Here is a 24668-nt window from a genome sequence, read left to right as displayed (position 1 = left end):
TCCAAAGTCCAAAAGAAATCTGTACCGTTATTTGCAGAGGTTTTCTACCATATCAAGAATGGAAACCGCACCAATGAAAGGGAAGGAAACTGTTTGGTTGGGGGTATGGAAGAATGAGAGAATCCTTAGTCCTGCGGCCCCGGCCCCATTTGTTTGTAGGGACGTATGGAATGAAAAAAACTTAGGGAACTGAGTCTCAAATGCGATGAGATTGGATAGTAGGACAGAAAAAGGGAAAGGAAATGAGAGAGTCATAGCATTCCATCCCATATTGTTTGGTTGAGTGGGAATCTTCTAAGAACTTTTGGGTCGTGACCAAGTAGCAAGCTTGGTATATTCCCCCTGACACACAGGCAGTTGGAGGCTTGGAACTGGTCACACAGATCCTCTAATCCTTCAACCGCTAAATTTCGTCTTTGCAAATTTGTCTCATTATCTTTGAAATCGTTTATGGTTGTCGTTTCTCCTTTGGAAATTACTCGTTTCTCACCCTTCGTTGATATGCCTCGAACATTGGAACCTCTCCCATGTTAATCTCGTACATTCGTTAGAAAATTCCCTTATTTTATTTTATTTTTTATCACTTGAGTCTTCAGAATTGAAGTTTCTTGCAGTTAACTTTGTTTGAGTTTTTTGAGGCTTGAATTTCCATGCTGGAGAGGTGGTTTATGGGAAACCATATTGTAGAATATGGAATTTCGTTGGCTTTTTATTCGATTTTTAATTTAAGGGTTTTCAAATGGAGTTAGAGTTTCCTATCGAAATCGAGGGGAATTTGTCCCTCGTTTCGGTTTTGATTAAATCCTTTAATCGGTGGTAGGGGGAAATGGTTATCAAATAGAACTGAAATCCAAAATGCAATGACAGTCCAAGGGTTCCAAAGAAACAGAAGACGAATGAGTCTTGCCTGATCAATCTGCTTGGCATGGTTACCATCTACAAAATTCCATTAAGTGATTTTGAGTTTTATCAAAGGTTAGTGATAATGGTGAGGGTTCAGGAATATCTATAGTGAGACAGAGAGAGAGAGAGAAGCGTCTCCACAGTCACTCACGCACAACCACCCTGCAAGACCCAAACAAGCCAACCGTCAAAGCCTTGGTCAGATTGGCATGGGGAGGTATACTTTTGACCCTGTACCATGGGAGGGTGGGAGTTAATTGTGACACAGGAATCCTATCACATGAACACATCAACAGTATAGAATGGGTGAAGCAAAACTAAGTCCTGTTGGAAATGTAAATCTCATTTCTACTGAATAAAAGCAAATGAGCAATTGGGACCTAACATTACCTTTTTGTAAAGTAAAATCAATTATAAGAACACAACAATAGAATGGTGGGCAACAATCGTCCAAAACAAAGCACAGAATAGCCAATTCCACTGATACTGAAATAACTCACAATACCATTAGCCATGAGCCGACACATGAGAAGAGACTACCCTGGTGGCACTTTCCAGTGTTTGCATCATTTAACAATTGAAACAGCAGTGTCGCAGGGAAGCAAATGACTCCGCCAACAATGGGCATACAAAAATTTCCCATTTATGAAAATGCACTCGTTAACAGCTTCATCAGTTGTACACCATATACTTGGGTGTAGCACTGAACTTCTGATAGCCCTTGATGACCTTGTTCACAGCATCAAGAAAGTCTTTCTCAGTTACTGTCTTCCTTCGTGCCCGAATGGCAAACATCCCCGCCTCAGTACAGACACTCCTTATGTCAGCACCTGATGCGAAATCGTGAACAGTAAGTACTCCCCAATCAGCAAGCGTCAGAAATGTGCTACAATGCATTTCCATGGCAGAGTTCTATATGATAAATTACAAAAACTCACAATTTCAAGATAATATGGCCTTTTCCTTTTAGATAGCCTTTGGTATCGATCTTTTTGGAGGGTGAATATTTATGTGCACACACCCAAAGATCAATACCAAAGGCTAGCTCAATTAACAAAAGAGTCATCAATTGGTTATGTAGTTATCCAACCACATCACTGAGATTAACAATGGTTAAACACCAATAAAAGTCAAAAAGCAATATCACAAAGAATTATATAGTATTGTCAAGTAGCTTTGCTTACCGGTAGAGTTGGGGCAAAGACGAGCGAGAAGCTCAAACCGAATATCTCTTTCACAATTCATTGTCCGTGTGTGAATCTTGAAAATCTGTGTCCTACTCTCCAAATCAGGTAGCCCAAACTCTACCTTACGATCAAGCCGACCAGGACGTAGAAGTGCTGGATCTAGGGTGTCAGGTCTGAAAATATTAAATAAAAATCATCAGTGAAACTGATATGCAAGGACACAAAAAAGGGAAAGCAAATAAACAAGCCAGAGCAAGAACAATGGCAATGCCTAACATCCAAGCACCAATTCTCCTATTGTTGATAACCCTTTCTTTTCTTGAAACCATGCTCAACCTATATTAAGACTCGAAAACAACCCCTTGACTAAATGGTTTAAGTGACTGTTGAAAGGGACACAGGCACCATTACACAATCTTTTGGCACCTACCCAGTCCTTGCTGCAAGCACCAGGGATCCTGGACGGGAGAAGCAATTCCCTTGGTGAATACTTGACTGCACTGAAATAAACTTTTTAAGGCCATTTTCAGGTGATCCGCAGACTCAGATTGACATGATTCTAGCTCAATGTTATCAGGTTTTTCTAACCATTATAGACAAAGCACATGCAGGGCCCTTCATGAAATGTACTCCAAATAAAAGTGCAGCCAGAGTTGTATATAAAACCATAGATGTACAATAATGAATTTAATATAGTGCACAACAGAAAAGTACAAGTTGTCAGTCGTAAAATATAGGCAAAAGTTATTCCAGACCGGCACCAAGTCTTGCCACGTGGAAGGGCAATGCAGCAAACTTGACTGTACAGATATCTAAAAAATAGTCTACACTGGCCATATTAAATTCTAGACTCGTATTCAATCATATACCTCACCATGTATTTGCATATATTGTATTCTATTTGTCCATTTCTTCAGTGGATTTCTAAAACTCTATTTTTCCAGTTGACCAACTGTCTGGACTGAAACTCCACATATATGAGCAGGAGACATTGGGGTTTACCCCGTAAACTAAATTTCAGCTCTATCCATGGTAGATATTAGTGCCAGTCTAGAGTAGACCCTCTAAACATGCTAGACAACCCCCCCCTCCAATACCTATACATATGCCCTCACCATTAAATAGAAAAGCATGCCCACCAGTAACTGCCATGTGGCATTTCAGGTGGGGCTGAATTTTTGTGTACAGGTTGACCCTAAGGTCCTCCGCTCACTTGTCAAGTTTCAGCCCAATCCAAATTATCCAAGTGGCAAAACATGGTATTGGAGATTACAAAAGGACTACAATGGGGGGCCATGCACATACATGGGAGAATATGCCTACATATGAGAGGATACATTGAATCTCAGCCTGAAATTTTATATGGACAATCCACATCATTTCCTAAACATCCAATGGTCAGAATTTTTATATCACCGTTCCAAGTAGTTAAAAATAAAAACATGGCATGCTGATCAACTTCAGGATGACGTATATATGACGAATAAAAGTAAGTATAAATAGACAAAAGACCTATTTGTCGCCATTAGAACTTTGATGTTCCCTCGAGCATCAAATCCATCAAGCTGATTCACAATTTCAAGCATGGTCCTCTGAACCTCGTTGTCTCCACCCACACCATCATCAAAACGTGCACCTCCAATGGCATCCACTTCATCGAAAAAGACGATACAAGCCTTCTTTGAACGGGCCATCTATTAACATGTTACTTAAATATGTCAGACAATACTTTAAGGACCAACAAGGTAGGAAATTGCAGACACTTCTGTTCGGACAAGAACAACTAAACAGTACGAGAGAAATGTGAACTGTAAATAGTGAAAACATGCAACAGTTTCTCACCTGGAAAAGCTCTCGAACCATGCGAGCCCCCTCACCAACGTATTTCTGGACAAGCTCACTTCCAATTACACGGATGAAGCAAGCATCGGTTCTGTTCGCTACAGCTCTAGCCAGGAGTGTTTTGCCTGTCCCAGGAGGACCATAGCAAAGAACACCTTTAGGAGGATCAATGCCAAGTTTCACGAATTTCTCGGGATGAAGCATCGGCAGCTCCACAACCTTAAGAAAGAAATTCAGATGAAATAAAAAAATGAGTGTCAAGGGTAGAACCTCAACAGCTATAGGATCTTGGCGAATTCTAACACCTAGAACCAATGCCTGAGTCATACTAGAATAAAACATGATAAGTATCACATACTTCTCTCATCTTTTCAATCTGCTCCTTGCATCCACCAACATCATTGTATGTAACATCTGGCTTCTCTTCCACTGTCATCATGGTTACACTTGGATCGATCTTTGGGGGCAAGGGAATCTGAATCTGATATTTGTTTCGATCAACCCTGCAAAAACAGCAATAAACACAGCAGTCAGACAATAAAAAAGGTGGGGGAGAGGAAAGAACTTCAAGCAAACTACAAGTACACAACATAAAAACTTCAATCAGTAGATGCAGAGAGCAGTAGCATAAAAGACCTAACATTATGCATGAGAGAAAACACGATCAAGACAAATGCCAAAAAACTGCAAAAGCAACCAATTCTGAACAGAAGCACTTGGTAATAATACTTCAGCTTTCCACAGATAATTTCGTTCAATATCAAGTTCCAAAATAAACGACTTTTTATGGTAAACCTGATTCAGCCCATTGAATGTGAATTACACTTTGCCATGTCGAACCAAACCTTGCCAAACGCTGTATCAATTCTACTTCTTTTTCTCTTTAGCCCTCTTTAGAAGATTTAAAAGGAGATGTGACTGCCTTAGATGGAGGACATCTACCTGAGCAAGGAAACAAAAAATTGCACAGAAAAGGTGCAGAAAGGGAGTGCACCTTCTATAGAAGCTCAAATATATAAATACTCCCAACACATCCACATCTTCCAGTTTTCCACCTCTTCGTAATCACTATGCACTAATAGGAAATATAACTAGGCAGTACCCAAAGTGATGCAGGAGCAATTCCTTGGACTGGCCCAAACCTGTTGGGTAATCCTTGTGAAGATGAACCAGGTCCAATAGGGTTTTGGGGTTTAATAGGATATTTAATTATTTATTTATTTTAGATTTATTCATTGGGTTTATCTTGTAATTTTTGTTTTAGTTTTAGTCGGCTAAGCATTAAAAGAGATAGAGTCCCGTTTTAGTTTTAGTTAATGATTAAGATTATTTGGATTAGGAGTCTCTTTATTTTATCTTTAAATACTCTTGTAATTGTCATTTAATTTTCAGATTTGAGAATGAAATTTGATTGAGTTGTTTATGGTGACGGTTGGTACATAGCAATGGTCGTGTGACCTCTCCCTCTCTCTCCCCTCCTCTGAAATCTCTTCTTTTCTCTCCTGTTGTCTTCTTCTTCTTCCCTTTACCTTCTTTACAGATACTTTATTCTGCCTTAGCAGCCCAGGTGTTGGCGTCGATCTCTACTGCCTCTCTTCAGAACCGTTTGAGATTGTAAAGAAAAATCCCTGCAATAGAAACGATTCACCCTTCACAGCCTCGAGTAGACTTTTGCTCTATGTTGGAAGTCTTATCCAGAAATCAGATCTGGTCTGAAACCCTTCTGCCAGAACTGTTTCAGCCATTCATCACTTGAAATATATTGTTTGCTTAGGTCTGATATTAGTGGGATTCAGAAGGGTTTTGAAATATGATTTTCGACTGAATTCTTAATTTGAATAGTGCTTGATCGAAGAAGTTCTTCCTCTCAACCTTTCTGCTGGTTTTTCATCTCTCGTTTTGGGTGTTAAGAGGTTGAAGACGGTAGTTTCTTTCCCCTTTTCCACGATTCTCTTAATTGCTTATTTTATTCTTTTAGTTTCCATTAATACCCCTTATATCTACCCTTATTCTACTTAGTCCTAATTTTACATTTCCTTCCAAGATTGTCCCTGGACAATGAATAGTAAATCCTTTCAAGCCCATTGCTTTTTAGTTACCAATAGCCCCTTGAAAAATCTGATATATTACCAGATTCCCAGTAGTTATTAGAATTGGGTTATTTGTTGATTGGGTGCACAAGCGATCCAAGTCGGGTTTTCGAACCCCAGATCTGCCTCACAAATTTTCAGTTGCACAAGATTTGTGGATTTCTATTTAATGCAAGGCACTAATGAGAGTCTACATGCAAATTATGATCTTTCTATTTTAATGAATAAAAAAAGGTTTCCAGCAAATGCAGGATGATTCAAAGAAGTACTAGGATAGGATATATTATCTAATATTGCTCAATAATACAGATTTGGTAGAGCAACGTATGAGTGGTATCAAACATTGCTCGACTCAATGAAGCTTGTTAATTTATGTAACCTATGCACCATGGGGGTACAATGTATGTGTGTACTTAACACGATATGGGGAATGTCCCCATTGTGTTATGTACCGGGCAGTAAGTTTCGTTAGTTAGTGCTTTTATCTTTTGTTTCCTAGTTAGACTTCTACTACAGCTACGACTGTGCAGCTGTTTTCTATTAATATAAAATTAGAGGGACTGCAAGGATAATTGACTCTGAATGAGGCCTCAAATGTTATACCATATTTGGTTTTCTTGTATTAGAACACTACTTCATTGAAAAAAAATTCTGAAATTATTTTTAACTATGAGAAAAATATAAAGGTTAGGGAAAAAATAATAAATGCCTACATAGTTGTTTTAGTGGTCTCAATTTGATGTTTCTCAGTTAATGATGAGGATCCATTGGTGGAGTGGATGAGGGAAAGAGGTGAGCCGGTGATGCATTTGTCATCAATCGGAGGACAATGCATGTCAACTCCGTCGGACCATGAGTGGACTCAATCTAGCATGTCATAGTTCATATCAATAGACAGCATAGTAATGTATTGTTGGGACATGGAAGACTTGGGTGTCTATTAATTGTTCATTGTACTTGGGTGCCTATGTATTGTTCATTGTACTTTGTAGTAGTTCTACTTTAACTATTTCTTAAATAAATAATTAATATTATGTTCCTTCATCCAATGTTGCATAATTTACTTGTTTCACTAGCCAATTATGTCTTACAGTACTAAAACAATGTATAGAATAGGAAAAATTACATAAGATATACAACATGGATCGACGTTTACTACCAACAAAGGATGCAAATCCAAAACACCACTTTGTGTGACTTTTTTTTTTGCAATTTGAAGGTTTACATATGTTTATTTAGACTAAAACAAGGTTTCTCTAAAGTTTTAGAGCCTACTACTATGGCCATTTGCCCACCAAAACATCAACTTGAAATAAAGAGCATCTACGTGAATGAGGCTCCCGCTATTGCAGGGTCTGGGAAAAAGTTGCATTTTGGCAAAATTTCGATGTTTCGGTGGTTTCGACTTTTCACCAAAGCACCGAAACAAAATGAATTTTCGAACTATGATTATAATTTCTCCCATTCCAGCCTGCGGTAATTTGTTATTGGGATATTTTCTTTCAATCGATTTACAGATCTGTCTGAGATTATAAAGGCAGTGTTCCCTTCTTGTTGAGGATCATTCGATCCAAATCTGGAGGACATCTGCTCCACGTTTTGCTGTTATTAATTTTCTTCCAAACATTGGGTTGAATCAAGTTCATGGGTGCTGCTGTTTGGTGTGCTCTTATTATATCAGGTGTTGCTCAGTGTATGCATGATGGCTGATCCCAAATCTACCTCGGACACTGTCAACATCCAGATCACCACTATCAAACTCAATGGAGTTGGTAATTATCTGTTGTGGGCTCAGGGCAGTTAAGGTTTATACTAATGCAAAAGGGACGTTGAAGTACTTCCAATCTGATCCTCCATCTACTAATTCCAAGGACCTTCTGATATGAAAGCCTATGAGGAGTGGAAGCGTGAGAATGACACCCTCCATATATGGTTATGGAACAGTATGGATTTGGCTATTGCAGCCAATGTATGTTCCACCCCACTGTCAAAGGAGTGCGGGCTGACTTGAAGCAAACCTTCTCTCACGAGGAGAATATATCCTGTGTTATGATTTATATGATAAAATGTTTACTTTCATGCAAGGGGACAGGTCCTTGAATGAGTGCCTCAATGCTTTTACGAATATAAGAGAAGAGCTCAACATTCATCAGCCTCTTACTAATTGGAATAGTTACAACATCAGCGGGAAGAGTTTTATGTTGCAAAGTTTAAGGCTGGATTAAATTCTGGTTATCAGTTGGTTAAGAGTCAGTTGCTTGATGGGGAAGAGTTTTACGTTGCAAAGTTTAAGGCTGGATTAATTCTGATTATCAGTCTATTAAGAGTCAGTTGCTTGATGGGGAAGAGTTTTATGTTGCAGGCTGGATTACATTCTGATTATCAGTCTGTCAAGAGTCAGCTGCTTGATGGAGAAAAGGTACCTTCACTTATTGAGTCTTTCGCACGTCTTCAGCGTATTGTTACTCCTACCAAAGCTGTTACCTCACCCTTTCCTAATGAGAGTTCTACATTTGTTGCTGGTTGTGGCCGAGGTTCTAGCTTCTCTAGGAGAGGGCATGGCTTATGGGGTGATCATGTCCATGGGAGCAGAAGTATAGGTGGGAAACAGAGTGACCAACCCTTCAGACAGTGTACTTTCTGAGACAAGCCCAATCATACCTTTGATACACGTTGGGCTAAACATGGTAGAGCAAAGTGGACTCCACCATTAGCTCATACCGCTGTGCCTGATGGTAATACTGCAAAGATGTCTTCTGGTGACACCAATACAGAATCTTCATCTAGAGTTTCTTCATCAAGTTGTGTATAGAGATGACTACAACCATTTATTAAAACTTCTCCAGAATCTTCAGCCATCCACCGATGCTTCTTCATCCACAAGCGTTCTGGCCCACATAGGTACATCAGCTTTTCTTACATCCACCATCTTCCACTCCTTGGATCATTGATTCTGTTGCCTCTACCCATATGACTGATAAATCAATATTATCAATATTAATTTCCTCATTATCAAAACTTTCTAACTCTTCACCTGTCATTCTTGCTAATGAGTCCTCTACACATGTGACTGGTAATGGTACAGTTTCCCCTATTACATCCATGAACCTATCCTCTGTTCTTCATGTATCACAGTTCCTGTTAAGCTTGTTGTTAATTAGTCAACTTACTAAATCTCTTAACTGTTTTGACACTTTTTATCCTTTTTATCTTCAAAAAACGACAATTGGCAGTGGGAATGTGGGATTGAGTAGACTGGACTCTACTATCTGAATTGCACTAGTCCCACCACTGTTGCTGCTAGTACTAGTACTAGTGCTCTCTCTCCTCTCCAATGGCATTTTTGGTTCGGGCATCTATCTCTATCCAAACTTCAGCACATAGTTGTCAAGAAGTCGCCTAGGCAGCCAGGCGGATCTCAAGGGGTCCAGGCGACTGCCGCCTTAGTACAGGGCACTTTGCACTGGTTTAATTAGTATCAGACCAAGTTCTAGCACTTATTTATGCCAAATATCATTTATTATTCATAAATAAGCAAATACCCCCTATTTAAATCCAATAAAAATAGTTAAAAAATTAAATTCCAAAAGGATAAAAAGTCAACTCCCCCAGTTTAAGAACAAAATTGGATTTTTGGGGGTAGGTGAAATTTTCAACTTTCTAATGCTGGGTTTTTTTCTCAAATCTAAAAATTCCATAAATCTTAATATAGTAAAACATTACTAAAAACCCAAAGTGCGGTAAAATATTCATTTGTTTTATATTTTAAAAAAATATTTTCATTTAAAGCGATTTTGACAACATTCGCGCACACCAAATAAGGTTTGACCAGAACATAATTCCTTTAATATAAATCAGATTTAAGCAATCTTGGATTTGTTGGAAAGCTGGCTTTGTGTTCCACCTAATACAAAAAGTCTCATGTAAAAATAAAATCAATTGATCAGTCAAACTTCTTAGAGAACAAGAACATTTCTCGAAATACGAGAGCAGTTTAATTACTTATTGATAAGATCATATTTTCTAAGAACAGTATAAACCAAATGTATGGTTTAATTGTTTCAAACTTCCAATAGCTTACTTCTTCAATTCTGCTGTCTTCTAGTTCTATGTTGATTTTTTATGACTTTATGTGGCTTAATATTGATTTTTGATTACTTGATGTGACTTAATGTTGATTTTTGATGACTTGATGTTGCGTAATATTGATTTTTGTATGACTTGATGTGGCTTAATGTTGATTTTTTATGATATAAGGTACATATTGTAACATACTAAATAATGTTAGAAAATACGAGAAATAAAAAATAATACTTGGGCGCGTTGGTCGCCTAGGCGGGCGCCTTATCGCCTAAGCGCTTAGGCACCCCTCCACCACTTTAAGTTGCCTTGCCGCCATGACAACTATGCTTCAACATATGGTAACTAGTTGCAAATAGGTGTCTTGTCTTGAGTGTAAAGCCTGTAAACTCGGGAAAATCATCAGTCATCCTTTCCTGCTCGTAGTTTGTCTAGAAGTTAGCCTTTATTTTCCTTAGTTCATTCTGATCTTTGGGGTCTCTGTCGTGTCAAAAATAGGTTAGGATCTTCTTATTTTTATCACATTGTGGATGATCATTCCCCTTTAACTTGGGTATATGAGTATATCTGTTGAAAGATTGTTCTGAAGAAAATATCTTCCTTTAAGCTGCTGCTCGATGCATATTAGGACAGAAAACTGGCTGGACCTGTGGACCTAAATATATGCATTAGATGGGCCCAAACATGGGCCTGCCTATTAGCTAAATCAAGGGTATGGTACCACATTAATAGCATTTGATTTGGGAATCTAAATCAATAAAACAATCAGGAGAATACCTCATTTTCTTACAGCCTTAAAGTACAAACTCCTTAGTAGATGATCTAACTTGAGATGAGATTGGGAGAGATCACATACATAGGTTCATATCCATTTGTGCCGTGAGAGGCCACTTTCATGGATATTCAGCTCCAAAGTCCAAAAAATTTATATGGTTATGTAAGTATTTTAGTCTACTGTTTTCATGTAAAATTGTGTGCAATCAGTCAAAGGTTTAAAGTCTCACCATCCATGAGATGTGTCCTTGGAGACCAGGTTGTATGGTTTTGTGTACATTACAGTTTGTGCCTCTTTGTGTAGACCTTTTGGCCAATTGCCGAATAATTTTATTTTTTTTCATAAAAATGAATTTATTCATAAAATGAAAGTCATTGTTTTGATTTATTTCTTTGAATGCACAGAGAGAGAGAGAGAGAGTACCCCACACGCATGCCTTCTTCTATATCGGTGGGAGAAACTTTGTCACCCAGCCCGACGACAAACTGCATTAACCAAAAGTAAATAAATAACTCCCCACTCCACGGCCTCAACAAAAAAAAGGGGAGGGGGGCCCACCATATTTATAACAAATTTCTAAAGTATAGTAATTTCAAATAATAAATAATTACCTTGGCAATTTGCTTAACATTTATAACATACTTTGCATCTTCAGAGTTCTGGTTAATTATTTTTGTGCACCTTGCAACCTATTTCCAACACAGTTTCAGAAATCAGAAGAGCATGTAGAAAAATGAAATATGGCCGCTGATTGAAACCGCATATAGAAGTTAAGGCAAAAAGTAGACACAAGAACGTATACTTGTAGAGGTTGCTCTTCCTGCATCATCTGTTTATCAGAAACCAGATCCCATTGGCTGGGTGCAGCTAAACCAGTGTCTGACTCTTTAATACCTGTATTTTTTAACAAAGGCAAAAGACCAAACTTTCAGAATGTAGAAGAGAGATCTATCTGTTCAAGGTCTAAAGAAACTAAAGGTGTGCCAACAACTAATCACAAAAACGAGAATAGAATGAAAGAATAAAGAATCCATTATAAATTACGACTTACAAACTAATTGAAGAAAAGGGTAATAAATAGAGAAAAATGTACCTCAAAGTAGACCAAAACTACAGAGTTTGTGTAGACAAGGTTGGAGAATCAGATGAAAAATGCAGGAAAGATTGTCTAGAAGTTGTCATCAATCAATAGTGTAGCATGCACGTATGCTCATGATCTGGTTGGCTGGTTCTAGGACCACAGATAAACAAGATATACCTGTTGGTATGAACCCACCATGGTACAAGATCTTGCCGAGATCTCGCTAATTTTTCAGTTTCGATGGATCTTGAGACGAGATCACAGTCGATACCTAAATACTACAATATCTCGGTCGAGATCTCGATATCTCGCTGTGATTTCGCCCAATATCTCGGTCTTGGTTCAACTCGGTTGAACTAGACCAACTTAAGTCTTATAAAATCCCCCCTCGGAGTCGAAATCTCGCCTGTCTCGCCTCTGTTGGTTTGCTGTGTAGGGAAAACTCATATAAAGTGGAAGTTTTGTGATTTTTTTGGGCAAATCTCACCTCCAACTGAAGATTGAAGCTTCAACATCTCTCTTTGGAGTTGCATTGCATCTCAAGAACACTTTTAGGTAAAAATTCCTTCTAAAAAACAATTTTTTTTCATAGAAACATGACCTAACCTTGTTTTGTTGACTGAAATTAATATATGTTATACAATATCCACCGATCTATTGATTGAGCTTGATTCGACAACAACAACAACGAGGTCATTATGATGATCCGGCCCGACACTCGTTTCAGTACTAACTTGTATTTATTTAATCTATGTGACTATGTCTCTTTCCAAGTTTCTAACAATTATGAACAAACAGTCGAACCATCACTATGTATGATAATGAAATATGAATATGATGCCTAATGCTTAAATGGCTTATGGTTTGATGTAGTTTAATTCTTAATGTTTATATAAATTGTTTTACACCTCTACTTTAATTAAATGAATTCTAAATATTGTGTAGAATAGCCTAGGGTAGATCTCATGCATGCCGTAGACTAACAACCTAGGGTCCGTAGTCAAAGTACCATTTTGGGTTTGAATTTGTAAAACTAATGATTCCAATGTGTTTAGAAAGCCTAAAATAGAGTGAATGTCAAGTTTCAGGGCCTAACTTGGCCATATGGCCACCTAAACCAACCATCGAGTTGAGAAAAAAAAAGATCTTGCCAAGATCTCGGTTTCGTGGCCTGGTGAAACCGAGATCTAAAACCTTAGAACCCACAAATAACAAGGCACCAAAACAATAATTCTCTAATAGAGTAATGGAAGCAATCAAGCTATAGAAGCCGAGTGTTTGCTGCCAGTCACAAGCCCGGATAAAGGAGGGGGGTTGATGCGTTAGGTCAGCAGCCGGCACCCGAAAAAAAAACCCCAGCCAAATCCTTATACATGGATTCTACAACCTTCTATTATAAACATTATGCTAGGACGTTCCCCGACACAATAAGCACTGCGCTACACTATCACCCGGGTGTAGTGAAAAGTGAGCAAGGGTTAACTATGGTGTGCTCTCTAAGCGAGAGCGCCACGTAGGCACCTGGATTCGATAACAAGTAGGCAAGGGTTCTTGCATCATGGACAAGTGCGGGTAAAGAAGCTAGCCCAAAAGCGTAGGATTAGATTAGATGGATGTTACAAGGAGAAGAAGGTTTAACATAGCCCGTATTCTAGAGACTAGATGAAAGGGGAAAAAAAAGCTAAGGAGTTGGATAACTTTAAAATTTGGTATATGGGAAGAGAAAAGTAATAGAAGTAGAGTGGGCATAGTAGTGGATAAGATTTAAAGAATGATGTGGTGGATGTTAAAAAATTCGGAGATAGGATTATATCCATCAAGCTTGTCTAAGGAATGATCATATTAGAACTGGTCTAGGCGTAGCTCCGATACATGATAAGCTACAAGAAAGCAGAGTTGTCATGGCATCTTGGCGACCCAAGGCGTTGAAGAGGGTCCAAAATCAAGGCAACACCAACGCGCCAGACAAGGCGCTTGGACGCCTTGACAACTATGTGAGAAAGGTGTTTGAGGTAGCATGGCCATGTTCAACGGAGGCATTTGCATGCTCTAATATGGAGGAGTGATTTGATTAAGATTGAAGGAACTAAAAAAGCCAGGGGCAGACCTAAAATGACCTTAGGAGAAGTTGTGAGGAAAGACGTGCATAGCTTAAGCCTCCATTTAGTTGGGATAAGGTTGAGTTGTTGTTTTGTGTTGGAGAAAGATCTTGTCAATACAATTAGTGCCTATGCACCTCAAGTAGAAATGTAGAATTGGATGAAAGTAGGAGTTACAATTTTGGGAACACATGGATGGATTAGTGCAAGGTTTTAGTCAAGGAGAAAAGATAATTATAGGGAGTGATCTGAATGGACGTGTTGAGAAAGATCGTAGAGTCTATGAAGGTGTACATGGACGGTATGATTTTGGAGAGAGGAATGAGGAAATCGCAGTCTTAGATTTTGTTGTCGCTTATGATTTATCCATTGTAAACACTTACTTTGAAAAGAGAGAGGAGTATTTAGTTAAGTTCAAAAGTGGGCATCATAGTAGCCAAATAGATTTCTTCCTAACTAAAAGGTCCGATAGAGAGTTATGTAAGGATTGTAAGGTTATACCAATGGAGAGCCTAACCACACAACATAGATTAGTGGGCATGGATATATGCCTCATTACACAGAATCGTAAGAAAAATGAGCTTTTTTGACCTAGGATAAGGTGGTGGAGCTTAAAAGGAGATACTTTGAAATCATTTACTGATGAAGTGGTCAAACAAGGAAAGTGGGACTTTGAGGGAGACACTAATACGATGTGGAATGGGATGACTTCTTGTATTAAGAAGGTTGCTAAAAGATGTCCTAAGCAAATCGAAAGAAAAACGCCATTCCTCTAAAAAGACTTAGTGGTGGGATGATGAGGTTCAAGCAACCATTAAGACTAAGAAAGTAAGTTTTAAGACATGGTAAAGGACTAAGGATGTAGAGGATTTACAAAGGTATAAATTTGTCAAAAAATGAAGCTAAGAAGATTGTGGGAAAAGCAAGGGCGACGAAATATGAAGATCTTTATAACAATCTAACCACAAAAGAAGGGGAAAAGGTTATCTATAAGATATCTAAAGTGAGGGAAAAGAAGAGTAGAGATCTCAACCATGTTAGATGTATTAAAAGTGAAGATGGTAAAGTACTAACAAGGGATAAAGACATTAAGAAGATATGGGAAGGTTATTTATGTAGCCTACTACATGAAGAGACATCGAATAATAGTGTTCCAGAAGATTGCATTACCCATCAAGACACCATATGTCGTAAATATAAACGGAAAATTAGGGTATCTAAAGTGAAAGAAGCTTTAAGGAAGATGGAAGTAGGCAAGGCACAAGGCCCATATGAGGTCCTAATAAAAGTGTGGAAAAGCCTAAGAATCTGTGGTTTATCTTGGCTAACTAAGCTGTTTAACAAGATTATGAGCACAAGGAAAATGTCAGATGAATGGAGGAGAAGCATTGTGGTTCTGATTTACAAAAATAAAGGTGATATTCAGAGCTGCAATAACTATAGAGACATAAAACTAATGACTCATACCATGAAATTATGGGCAAGGTTCGAAAACTCAGGTCTTGGTGCTAACTCGGACCCTTGAAAAACCGAGTCGAGTCTAATCGAGATCTCGCCGAGTTGGCGCACTTTTTTTTTTCTCGACTCGAAGCCTCATCTCGGCGGGTTTTAGACCTAGTTTGGGTCTGAAACTTGGTATTCAGCCTAATTTAGGCCATTTAAACACAATGGAACTATCAGATTTTGCAAAAACAAAGTCCAAATAGGAGTTTCACTTAGTGGGAAAGCAGTACAGACACTTACTTATGCTAGAAACCAGGACAGACACAGGACAAACAGACTTATTTATGCCTAATATCATTTAAGTAAATAAATGTTTTTGTATTTGTATTTCATTTACTTAAGATATTATTCATAAATAAGCAAATACCCCCCTATTTAAATCCAATAAAAATAGTTAAAAAATCAAATACCAAAAGGAAAAAAAGTCAAACCCCCAGTTTAAGAACAAAAACTGGATTTTTAGCGGTAGGTGCAATTTTCAACTTTCTAATGCTGGGGTTTTTCTCGAATCTAAAAATTCCATAAATCTTATTATGGTAAAACATTGCTAAAAACTAGAAGTGCGGTAAAATATTCATTTGTTTTGATGTCCAAAAAACTATTTTCATTCAGAGCGATTTTGACAAAGATGTGCTTTATTATATTGAAAGAGTTATGTACTGGTAAAACTTAATTCGGTGTGCGTGAATCTTACGTCAAAATCGCTCCGAATGAAAATAGTTTTTTGGACATCAAAACAAATGAATATTTTACTGCACTTCTGGTTTTTAGCAATGTTTTACCATAATAAGATTTATGGAATTTTTAGATTCGAGAAAAACCCCAGCATTAGAAAATTGAAAATTGCACCTACCGTCGAAAATCCAGTTTTTGTTCTTGAACTGGGGGTTTAACTTTTTGTCCTTTTGGTATTTGATCTACAAAAACATTTACTTAAATGATATTAGGCATAAATAAGTGTCTGTCTTGTCTGTCTTGGTTCCTGGCATACATAAGTGTCTGTATACCAAGATTTTCTAGCAAGATCTCGAGATCTGGCACTCATATAAAGGACCTAGATGGGCATTTTCCTATGTCAAACCGAGATCTCGGAGAGATATTGTACTTTTATGACTTGATCCCCATCTCGTCTCAGGATTTCGAAAAACCAAGAAACTCGCCGAGATCTCGCGGGTTCTCAAACTATGATTATGGGTGAGAGTTATTGAAACCCACCTGAGACAATAAACTATTATTACAGAGAACCAATTTGGTTTTATGCCAGGAAGATCCACGATAAAAGCTATTTACTCACTTGGGAGACTAATAGAAAGATTTAGAAATTGCAAGAAGGATCTCCATATAGTCCTTATTGACCTAGGAAAAGTTTATGACAGAGTCCCTAGAGAGTTAATCTGCCAAGTACTAGAGAAGAGAAGTGTTTCGAGTAAATAAATGGACAAAATTAAAGGTATGTATGATGATGCGGTGACAAGTGTAAGAATTGTAGAGGGTCAAGGTAGTGAATTCCCAATTACAATAGGGTTACATCAAGGATCAGCTTTAAAACCTTATTTGTTTGTGGTTATCATGGATGACTTAACCAGAGACATTCAAGATGAGGTTCCTTGGTGTATGCTTTTTGTTAATGATATTGTTTTGGCGGATGAGATAAAAATAGAAATTGACGCTAAGTTGGAGTTAAGGAGATCAACCTTGGAATCAAAAGGTTTTAAGATAAGTAGGAATAAGACAGAGTTTATGGTGCGTAACTTTTGTTAAACTAGGATGGATAATGAGGTGGTGAAAATTGATGAGATGGAGATTCGGCAAAGTGGTTATTTTAGGTATTTGGGCTAAATCATAAATAAAGAAAGTGATATAGAGGATGATGCCTCACAAAGAATTAAAATAGGATGGATGAAGTGGAGAGGTGAATCAGGAGTGTTGTGTGATCGACGTATTCCTTCGAAGGAAAATTTTATAAGACAGTCATACAATCAACTATGATGTATGGTGCGGAATGTTGGGCAGTCAAGAAGAATCACATAGATAAACTCAGTGTAGCGGAGATGAGGATGTTGAGATGGATGAGTAGCAAACTAGGAAAGATAAAGTAAAGAATGAACATATAAGAGCTAATTTGGGAATAGCTCCGATACATGATAACTACGAGAAAGTCGTTTGAGGTAGCATGGCCATGTTCGACAGAGGCCATTGGATGCCCGAGTACGGAGGAGTGACTTGATTCAAATTAAAGGAACTAAAAAAGCCAAGGGCAGACCTAAAATGATCTTAGGAGAAGTGGTGAGGAAAGACATGCATAGCTTAGGGCTTGTATCAAGTATGACCTTGAATAGAGCTGATTGGAGAGAAAGGATCCATGTAGGCGATCCCATTCAATTGGGATGAGGCTGTGTTGTTGTCGTTGTTTAGTAGAAGTTAGGAAAGCATTCATGGAGGACATGGTTTTGGAGATGAAATGAAGAGACTGCAATTTTAGAATTTATCAATAGTAAACATAAAGATTGCAAAGTTATACAAGGGGAGAGCTTAACCACCATCATAGATTAATGGTCATAGATGTGTCTTAAAATGCTAAATAATAGGAAATGTGAGATAATTTGCCCTAGGATAAGATGGTAGAATTTAATAGGAGAAAACTTTAAGACAATTACTCATAAATTAGTAACACAAGGAAGGTGGTACTTCAATGAAGACACCAATATAATATGGAACGAGATGGCTACTTATATTACGAATGTAGCAAAAGAAGTTCAAGGTGAATCCAAAGGAAAGTGACATTCATCTAGGGAAACTTGGTGGTGGAATGATGAAGTTCAAGCAGCCATTAAAAAGGGGATCCCAGTGCACGAGGCTCCCACTACTGTAGGGTTTGGGGAGGGGCAGATGTATGTAGACTAGCTCCCACTTCGTGGAGAGGCTGTTTCCTTGATTCAAACCCACAACAACTAGGTTGCAATAGAACCCCCCCCTACCGTTGCGCCAAGGTTCCCAGGCTTCAAGTTCAAGCAGCCATTAAGGCTAAGAAATTTAGTTTTAAAACTTGGTAAACAACTAAAGAAGAGGATTTAAAAAGGTAAATTTGCTAGAATGAATTTAACAATTTAGGCACAAAGGAGGGGGGGGGGAAATATCTATAACTAGTTAAAATGAGGGCAAGGAAGAGTAGAAATTTAAACCATATTACAGCATTAAAGTGATGAGATTAAATAGATGGAAAAACTGTTTCTCCAACTTACTAAATGAAAACAATATAAGTAATAGTGTTTTACAAGATTATAATAACCATCAAGAAATCACAAATCTTATATACATATATATGAAAAATTAAGGTGTATGCAGTAAAGGAAGCTTTAAAGAAGATGAAAATATGCAACAATAGGTCCTCATGGTATGCCAATAGAGGTGTGAAAGAGCTTAGGAATTAATGGAATAACTTAACTAAGTTGTTTAATAGGATTATGAGCACAAGAAAAATGTAAGATGAATGGAGAAGAATTGCGGTTTCGATTTATAACAATAAAGGTGATATTCAAAGCTGTAATAACTATAAAGGAATAAAACTTTTGAACCGTAATATGAAATTATGGTAGAGCATAATTGAAACCCGCCTAGGTTTTATGCCAGGAAGATCAACCACAGAAGTTATATATTTGCTAGGAGACGGGAAAAATTTTGAGAGTGTAAGAAGGATCTCCATACGGTCTTTATTGACTTCAAAAAAGCTAATGATAAAGTCCCTAGAGAGTTAATTGGGTGAATGCTAGAGAAGAAAAGTGTTTCGAGTTACTATGTGAACATAGTTAACGATACGTATAATGGTGTAGTCAATAGTGTGAAGGGGGGAATCCAATTACAATTGGATTGTATCAAGGATCAGCTCTAAGCCCATATTTGTTTATGTTAATCATAGATGAGCTGACTAGAGCATAGTTCTAACAGTGTCTTGGCAACCCAAGGGATTGGAGGAGACCTGGAGGCAAAGCAGCGCCTTGACAACTGTGGACTAAAGACATTCAAGATTAGATCCCTTGATGTATGCATTTTACTGATTATTTATTTTGGTGGATGAAACAAAAACTGGATAAATGCGAAGTTAAAATTATTGACATCAACCTTGGAATCAGAAGGTTGTAAGATACATAGAACAAAACAAAATATATGTTCTGCAACTTTAGTAACAGTAGGATTGAAAGTGGGGTGGTGAAAATTGATGATACGGAGATACCGCAAAGTGAAAATTTTAGGTACCTATGTTCAATCATAAATAAAGGAGGAGAAATACAGGATGATGTTGCACAAATAATTAGAATAGGGTGGACGAAGTGAAGGAGTGAGTCCAGAGTGTTGTGTGATCGATATATTTCTTTACATCTCGAAGGAAAATTGTATATGACAATTATCAGACTAGCAGCGATTATGGAAAAGAATGTTGCACAGTAAAGAAACAACATATAAACAAACTTAGTGTAGCTAAAATGAGAATGTTGAGATGGATGAGTGGTAAAACACTAAAACTAGAAAAGATAAAATAAGGAATGAGCAAATTAGAGCTACTTTAGGAGTAGCTCCTATACCTAATATGTGGTGAAAAAGTCAGTTGAGGTGGCATGTACATGTGCAACAGAGGCCTTTGAATGCTCCAATACAGGAGAGGTGATTTGACTCCGATTTGAAAAGGTAAAAGAGCCAAGGGTAGGCCTAAAATGACTCTGGAAGAAGTAGTGAGGACAAACATAGCTTAGGACTAGTAAAAGTTACGAATTGCTCCAACCAATCAGGTTTTGTTCGAAGACATCTCTGTCATTATTGTTATCAGGGTCAATACTAAAACAGTTTTTGAAGACACTAATTCACCCCCTCAATGTCAACCTGGGAATATCAACCCCTCTAGTAAAGATCTAGGTATCAGAATTTGGGATTGGTTCAGTATTGGATGAACTAATCCACCCAATATAATACCAATATTTGAAACCATGGCTTTAGAAACTCTCAGGCCCCATTTGGTTGATGTGAGATTGTTAAGTCAAGTGAAGTAAAATTAAATCCAAAACAAAATGAAATTTTTTGTAATTATACCCATCAGGAAAAAAAATTGTAGTCATTAAGAAGAAGTGTGAAACAAAATATTTTTGGGATGAAAATGAAGTAAAAAACAAATAGAAAATCTTACAACCGTTAACAAGAATAATTGTCTAGCTAACCCAACAACATATTAAATATAGTAAATAACTTATGTTTTTACTCTAATTTCACTTCACTTTCTTTCTAACCAAATGGACCTTGAAAATTGTTATTAGACTATAAATTAGTTAATAAAATACTTAAATTTATGAAGAAAAAATTGAATACCACTCTCCTAGTCCCTGAATCATTATTATGGATTTGCCGAGCCCAACACCTCATATGTATCAGAAACCAAAACTAACAACCGCATAAATGTAACATAGGTAGCCACGCCCCTCTAGCATTCCCCTTAAAGAACATCTTTTGCCTACTCATCTTGCAAGTCTAGCATTCAATCTATTCGGGTCTTCTTTAATGTTACAGACACTGAAATAGGAAGCAAATAAGTGCAGAATTCAAATAGACTATAATATCCAGCTTCAATCTAGAAAATATCGAAGATATCAAAGAGTACCTGAAAAGCCTCTGGTATTGGCTGCCCCCGTAGCAGGCAGACCATTCATTTTGTACACAAAGGCTTTAGATCATTCACTGGGGGAAATGCTCAATCTAAATCATGCAAATATGCATTTGGTCTACTAAGTAAATGTAACTCTTCCAGATTTTTGTTAAGGAACAGTAAGCTAGATGTTAATTTCCTTTGTCTTTTACCCAATTCAAAAAATCCTTGCAGCAGGGACAAAAACATACCACATAAGTCATTAACTTTCTTAGCCATTTCTTTGATTTCCTTCTCCACTTTTTTTATGCTAGTAGAATATGGTCCAAGACCCTGCAATTGAAATATACAAGAATTAAAAGATATGATGTGGGATCAAATAACCAGTTCAACCCATCAAAAGCTTAATACCTGCAGCAGAGAGAAAACTTTTAGTATTTCTGATTGTTTATCCCATTTGAGCAAAAATCTTGTTTCCTAGGGATGGGGCTAATTAGCCTATAATTTTGTTTTTAAAGAGTTTTGGTACAGTTGCTTGGCTTTAATTTATTACTCTCTCTCTCATTGCAATAGATTTAGTTACTCAGAGAAATAGGTGCCTGGTTCTTCCTTCTATTTTTTTTTTTTTTGGCCCGTGTTGTTTATTTAGATAGGAAACCAAATGTTAATCTTTTTCATTTTGGATACTCAAAAAGTTATGATCAATAAAAGAATATTGAATTTACTTCAATTAGGTGAACTGAGAATACAGTAATGTGCCCATATAAACAGGACATACAGAAGAAAGAATCAGTCATTCCTCAAGACTTGCAATAAAAACATGACACGTACACCCAAAAAACAAAAGCAGGAACTCGCTCCTCAGGAGCCCCATATCAGGTACTGCAAGTTGCCCTGAGAACCAGAGCTACCTGCACCAAGCAATTCCTTCTAGTTTATGGCATCAAAGATTTCCCAACGGCATGAGAAACATCTTCCTCTGCACCTTTGAAAATTCTTCAATTCCTTTCCTCCCAAGTCTCCCACTAATTTTATTTTTATTCTCAGATCAAGTTTACATATTTATTCACTACACAATTAAAAGTCCTTGAAGGAACAAAAGAGGGGGAAAATGCAAGAAATAGAGAATTTATGAAGACAGTAGAGAAAAATTGGCAGGAATCTTTATAAGATAGCTTCAAGAAAGTAACTACGCTAACTTCATACAGTTCTCTCATGTTTCCTACTTATACGGTGACGTGCCCAAAGAGTTGGCCAATGATTTGGTCTGCAATAAAAAAAGGAATTATGTCTCGGGAGCAAACCAAAGTAGTCAACAAAAACATTTGAGATTAAACAAAAACTCCAATCTGGCAATCACTCAAGAGGTGCTCTACAGGGACGTAGTAGCGAAATTGGGGGGGGGGGGAGATGCAGATCACCAGTGAGGGAAAAAGAAGGCTGGTTTTCTAGCCAAAGGTTCTGGTCAAACCAATTCTTCTGGTTTGATTTTGAACTACTATTGGTTCACTGGTTCAGTCCAACATGGGGTCTAGATTAGGATTTATTTTTATCTCTTTTAATTCCGTGTACATGCTGGAAACTCTCTTATAAGTTCCAGTCCTGTTTATAGTATGTTTCTATCACTTAGTAGTGTCCTAGTCTAGTTGGAATTTTCCCTTAGCTTAGCTTACAGTTGGGAGTTTCCTATTCTGCTTTTGCCTTTTTTTCCTTAGTTGTTTAAGGCTTGTTTCCTATTGGCTGAGAAGTATTCCTAAGGTCAGTATGATTCAGGTTTACTAGAAGTTATATAAGCAGTTGCAAAGCTCAAAAAGCCCCACAATTTAGTTGGATGAAAATTGAGTGTTTTGCCACCTACGGTTTTGTTGTGATATAGTTCTGTTGTTTCTGTGGTAACGTAGTTCTGCTGTTGCTGTGGTGATGCAGTAACTTAGTTGGCGGTGATTCCAACCTAGGCCTCGGGTGTTGATTCCCAGGTCATATCCTTCTCCCTTTTTTCTGCCATCAGCTTCCAAGGAAGTATCCTGTGCATCATTATTTCATTAGTTTCTAATTGTTTGATTCAAATAAGTATTCTGATCTCAGTCTGACTCTTTTCTGGTGGTGATTGGTTCTTACTTGCTGCTTCTTACTATCTATTATAAAGCTTATTAATTTCTCAAGACTACATCTTCTGATATAATCTGCCCCTGCTGCTCTATTTTTGAGATTCCTACCTACAGTCGGAAAGTCCTTGATCTCAGAATCTAATGAGTGGATTGACCTGAGATTCTGGTATCTTATACCTCATATTGGATCAGCATATTGGGTTATTATGATTCTCAGTTGATCTGAATATCTGATATTGGCCGTTCTCTAATTCCGGTTCTGCAGTTCTGTTTGAGGTATCCTATTCTCAATAGGTATCTGTTGCATCTTAACATCCATCCATTGGATTGTCCTAAGATTTTAATATCTGACTCTGTCACTGAAATAAAGTCTTCGACCTGAATTTTGTACAGATCAGATCCCTTGATCTGATTCCATCGGATCTCTACCTGAATCTCAAATTTTATCTAGTTGGGTTGTTTGCTTTTTGACACCTGTGCTTAGGTGTCCAAACCACATTAGGAGAGGGGGGGGGCTATGAATATTCTCTAACCCTCTGAAGCACATAAAGAAAAAACCACTGCCAGCAAATAAATCACTAAAGTGCAAATCAAGCTAAAAAATAATCATAATTTACAGTAAGTATCATATCTACACAACTAAGTTCAATAAATTGCCAATGTTTCCATTCCCAAAAGGACATCAAACGAAAATCTCTATGGTTTCCACAGTTCAGAGGGAATACCAATCAAAATCAGGAATAAATGGGAAAAGAAATACTACATACAACGACTTCAAACCAATACATGTTTATTTACATAATGAAACTGAGCCATTAACACCACTTTTGCCACTGAAACAACTGGTTTAAATTTGGTAAGAGCTACCAAGGGTAATATGGCATCACAGATTCTACATCAGTAACTAAAACCAACACCTGATAGTCTGATACTGAGAGAAAGATAGTACAACTGGGAAAACTTCTGCACCAAAGAAATTTTTTGTAGGTGCTGAAAATATGAAGCCCTAAATCGACATTTAAGGAGAAAACAGTCCGAAAGAAATAATCCATCAACCAAAATTTAAGGGATCTATAAACTAATGGGCATTCGAGTACAAGAAACTTCACAAATTCCAATAAATCTGACAAAAAAAAAAGTTAAATCGCGAAATTAAACAAGCTAAAGAGAAAAAACATATTAAGGTTTTAACGTTTTTCATGAAGAAAACCTACGTAAGTTTTAAGAAGAGCAATATCGTCTTCATCGAGAGGCCGTGGATTTTTCTCATTGATTTCTTCTTCAGGTTCCGGCGCCATTGTCAAACTTCTCTTCCGAAACTTTTTCCGATCTTTCTTTCACCGGTGAGACAGATGACCGAGCTGCCCTTCT

General features: G+C 37.5%; 1 protein-coding gene across 1 annotated transcript; it reads right to left on the bottom strand.

Moving 5' to 3' along the window:
• Positions 1-1543: 1543 nt before the first annotated feature.
• Positions 1544-24668, bottom strand: LOC122656637 (26S proteasome regulatory subunit 7). Its single transcript, XM_043851244.1, has 10 exons — positions 24512-24668; positions 21441-21522; positions 11680-11771; positions 11489-11566; positions 11301-11362; positions 4291-4435; positions 3933-4151; positions 3603-3784; positions 2088-2263; positions 1544-1733 (listed from the first exon to the last, which is right to left on the bottom strand). The coding sequence occupies exons 1-10, from the start codon at positions 24593-24595 to the stop codon at positions 1576-1578; spliced, it is 1278 nt and encodes a 425-aa protein (XP_043707179.1). The 5' UTR covers positions 24596-24668; the 3' UTR covers positions 1544-1575.

This window comes from Telopea speciosissima, chromosome 3 (assembly GCF_018873765.1).
Source record: "Telopea speciosissima isolate NSW1024214 ecotype Mountain lineage chromosome 3, Tspe_v1, whole genome shotgun sequence".
In the NCBI taxonomy this organism is placed as follows: Eukaryota; Viridiplantae; Streptophyta; class Magnoliopsida; order Proteales; family Proteaceae; genus Telopea; species Telopea speciosissima.
This window is presented reverse-complemented; position numbering and strand designations above follow the sequence as displayed.

What these genes read in the sequence shown, in the direction of transcription:
- LOC122656637 (XM_043851244.1), bottom strand. Translation starts at nt 24,595, where the DNA reads ATGGCGCCGGAACCTGAAGAAGAAATCAATGAGAAAAATCCACGGCCT. An exon ending in TTGCTCTTCTTAAAACTTAC is followed by an intron (nt 21,523 to 24,511) that starts GTAGGTTTTCTT and finishes TTTCAATTGCAG; the next exon opens with GGTCTTGGACCATATTCTAC. An exon ending in AGGAAGAGCAACCTCTACAA is followed by an intron (nt 11,567 to 11,679) that starts GTATACGTTCTT and finishes TGTTGGAAATAG; the next exon opens with GTTGCAAGGTGCACAAAAAT.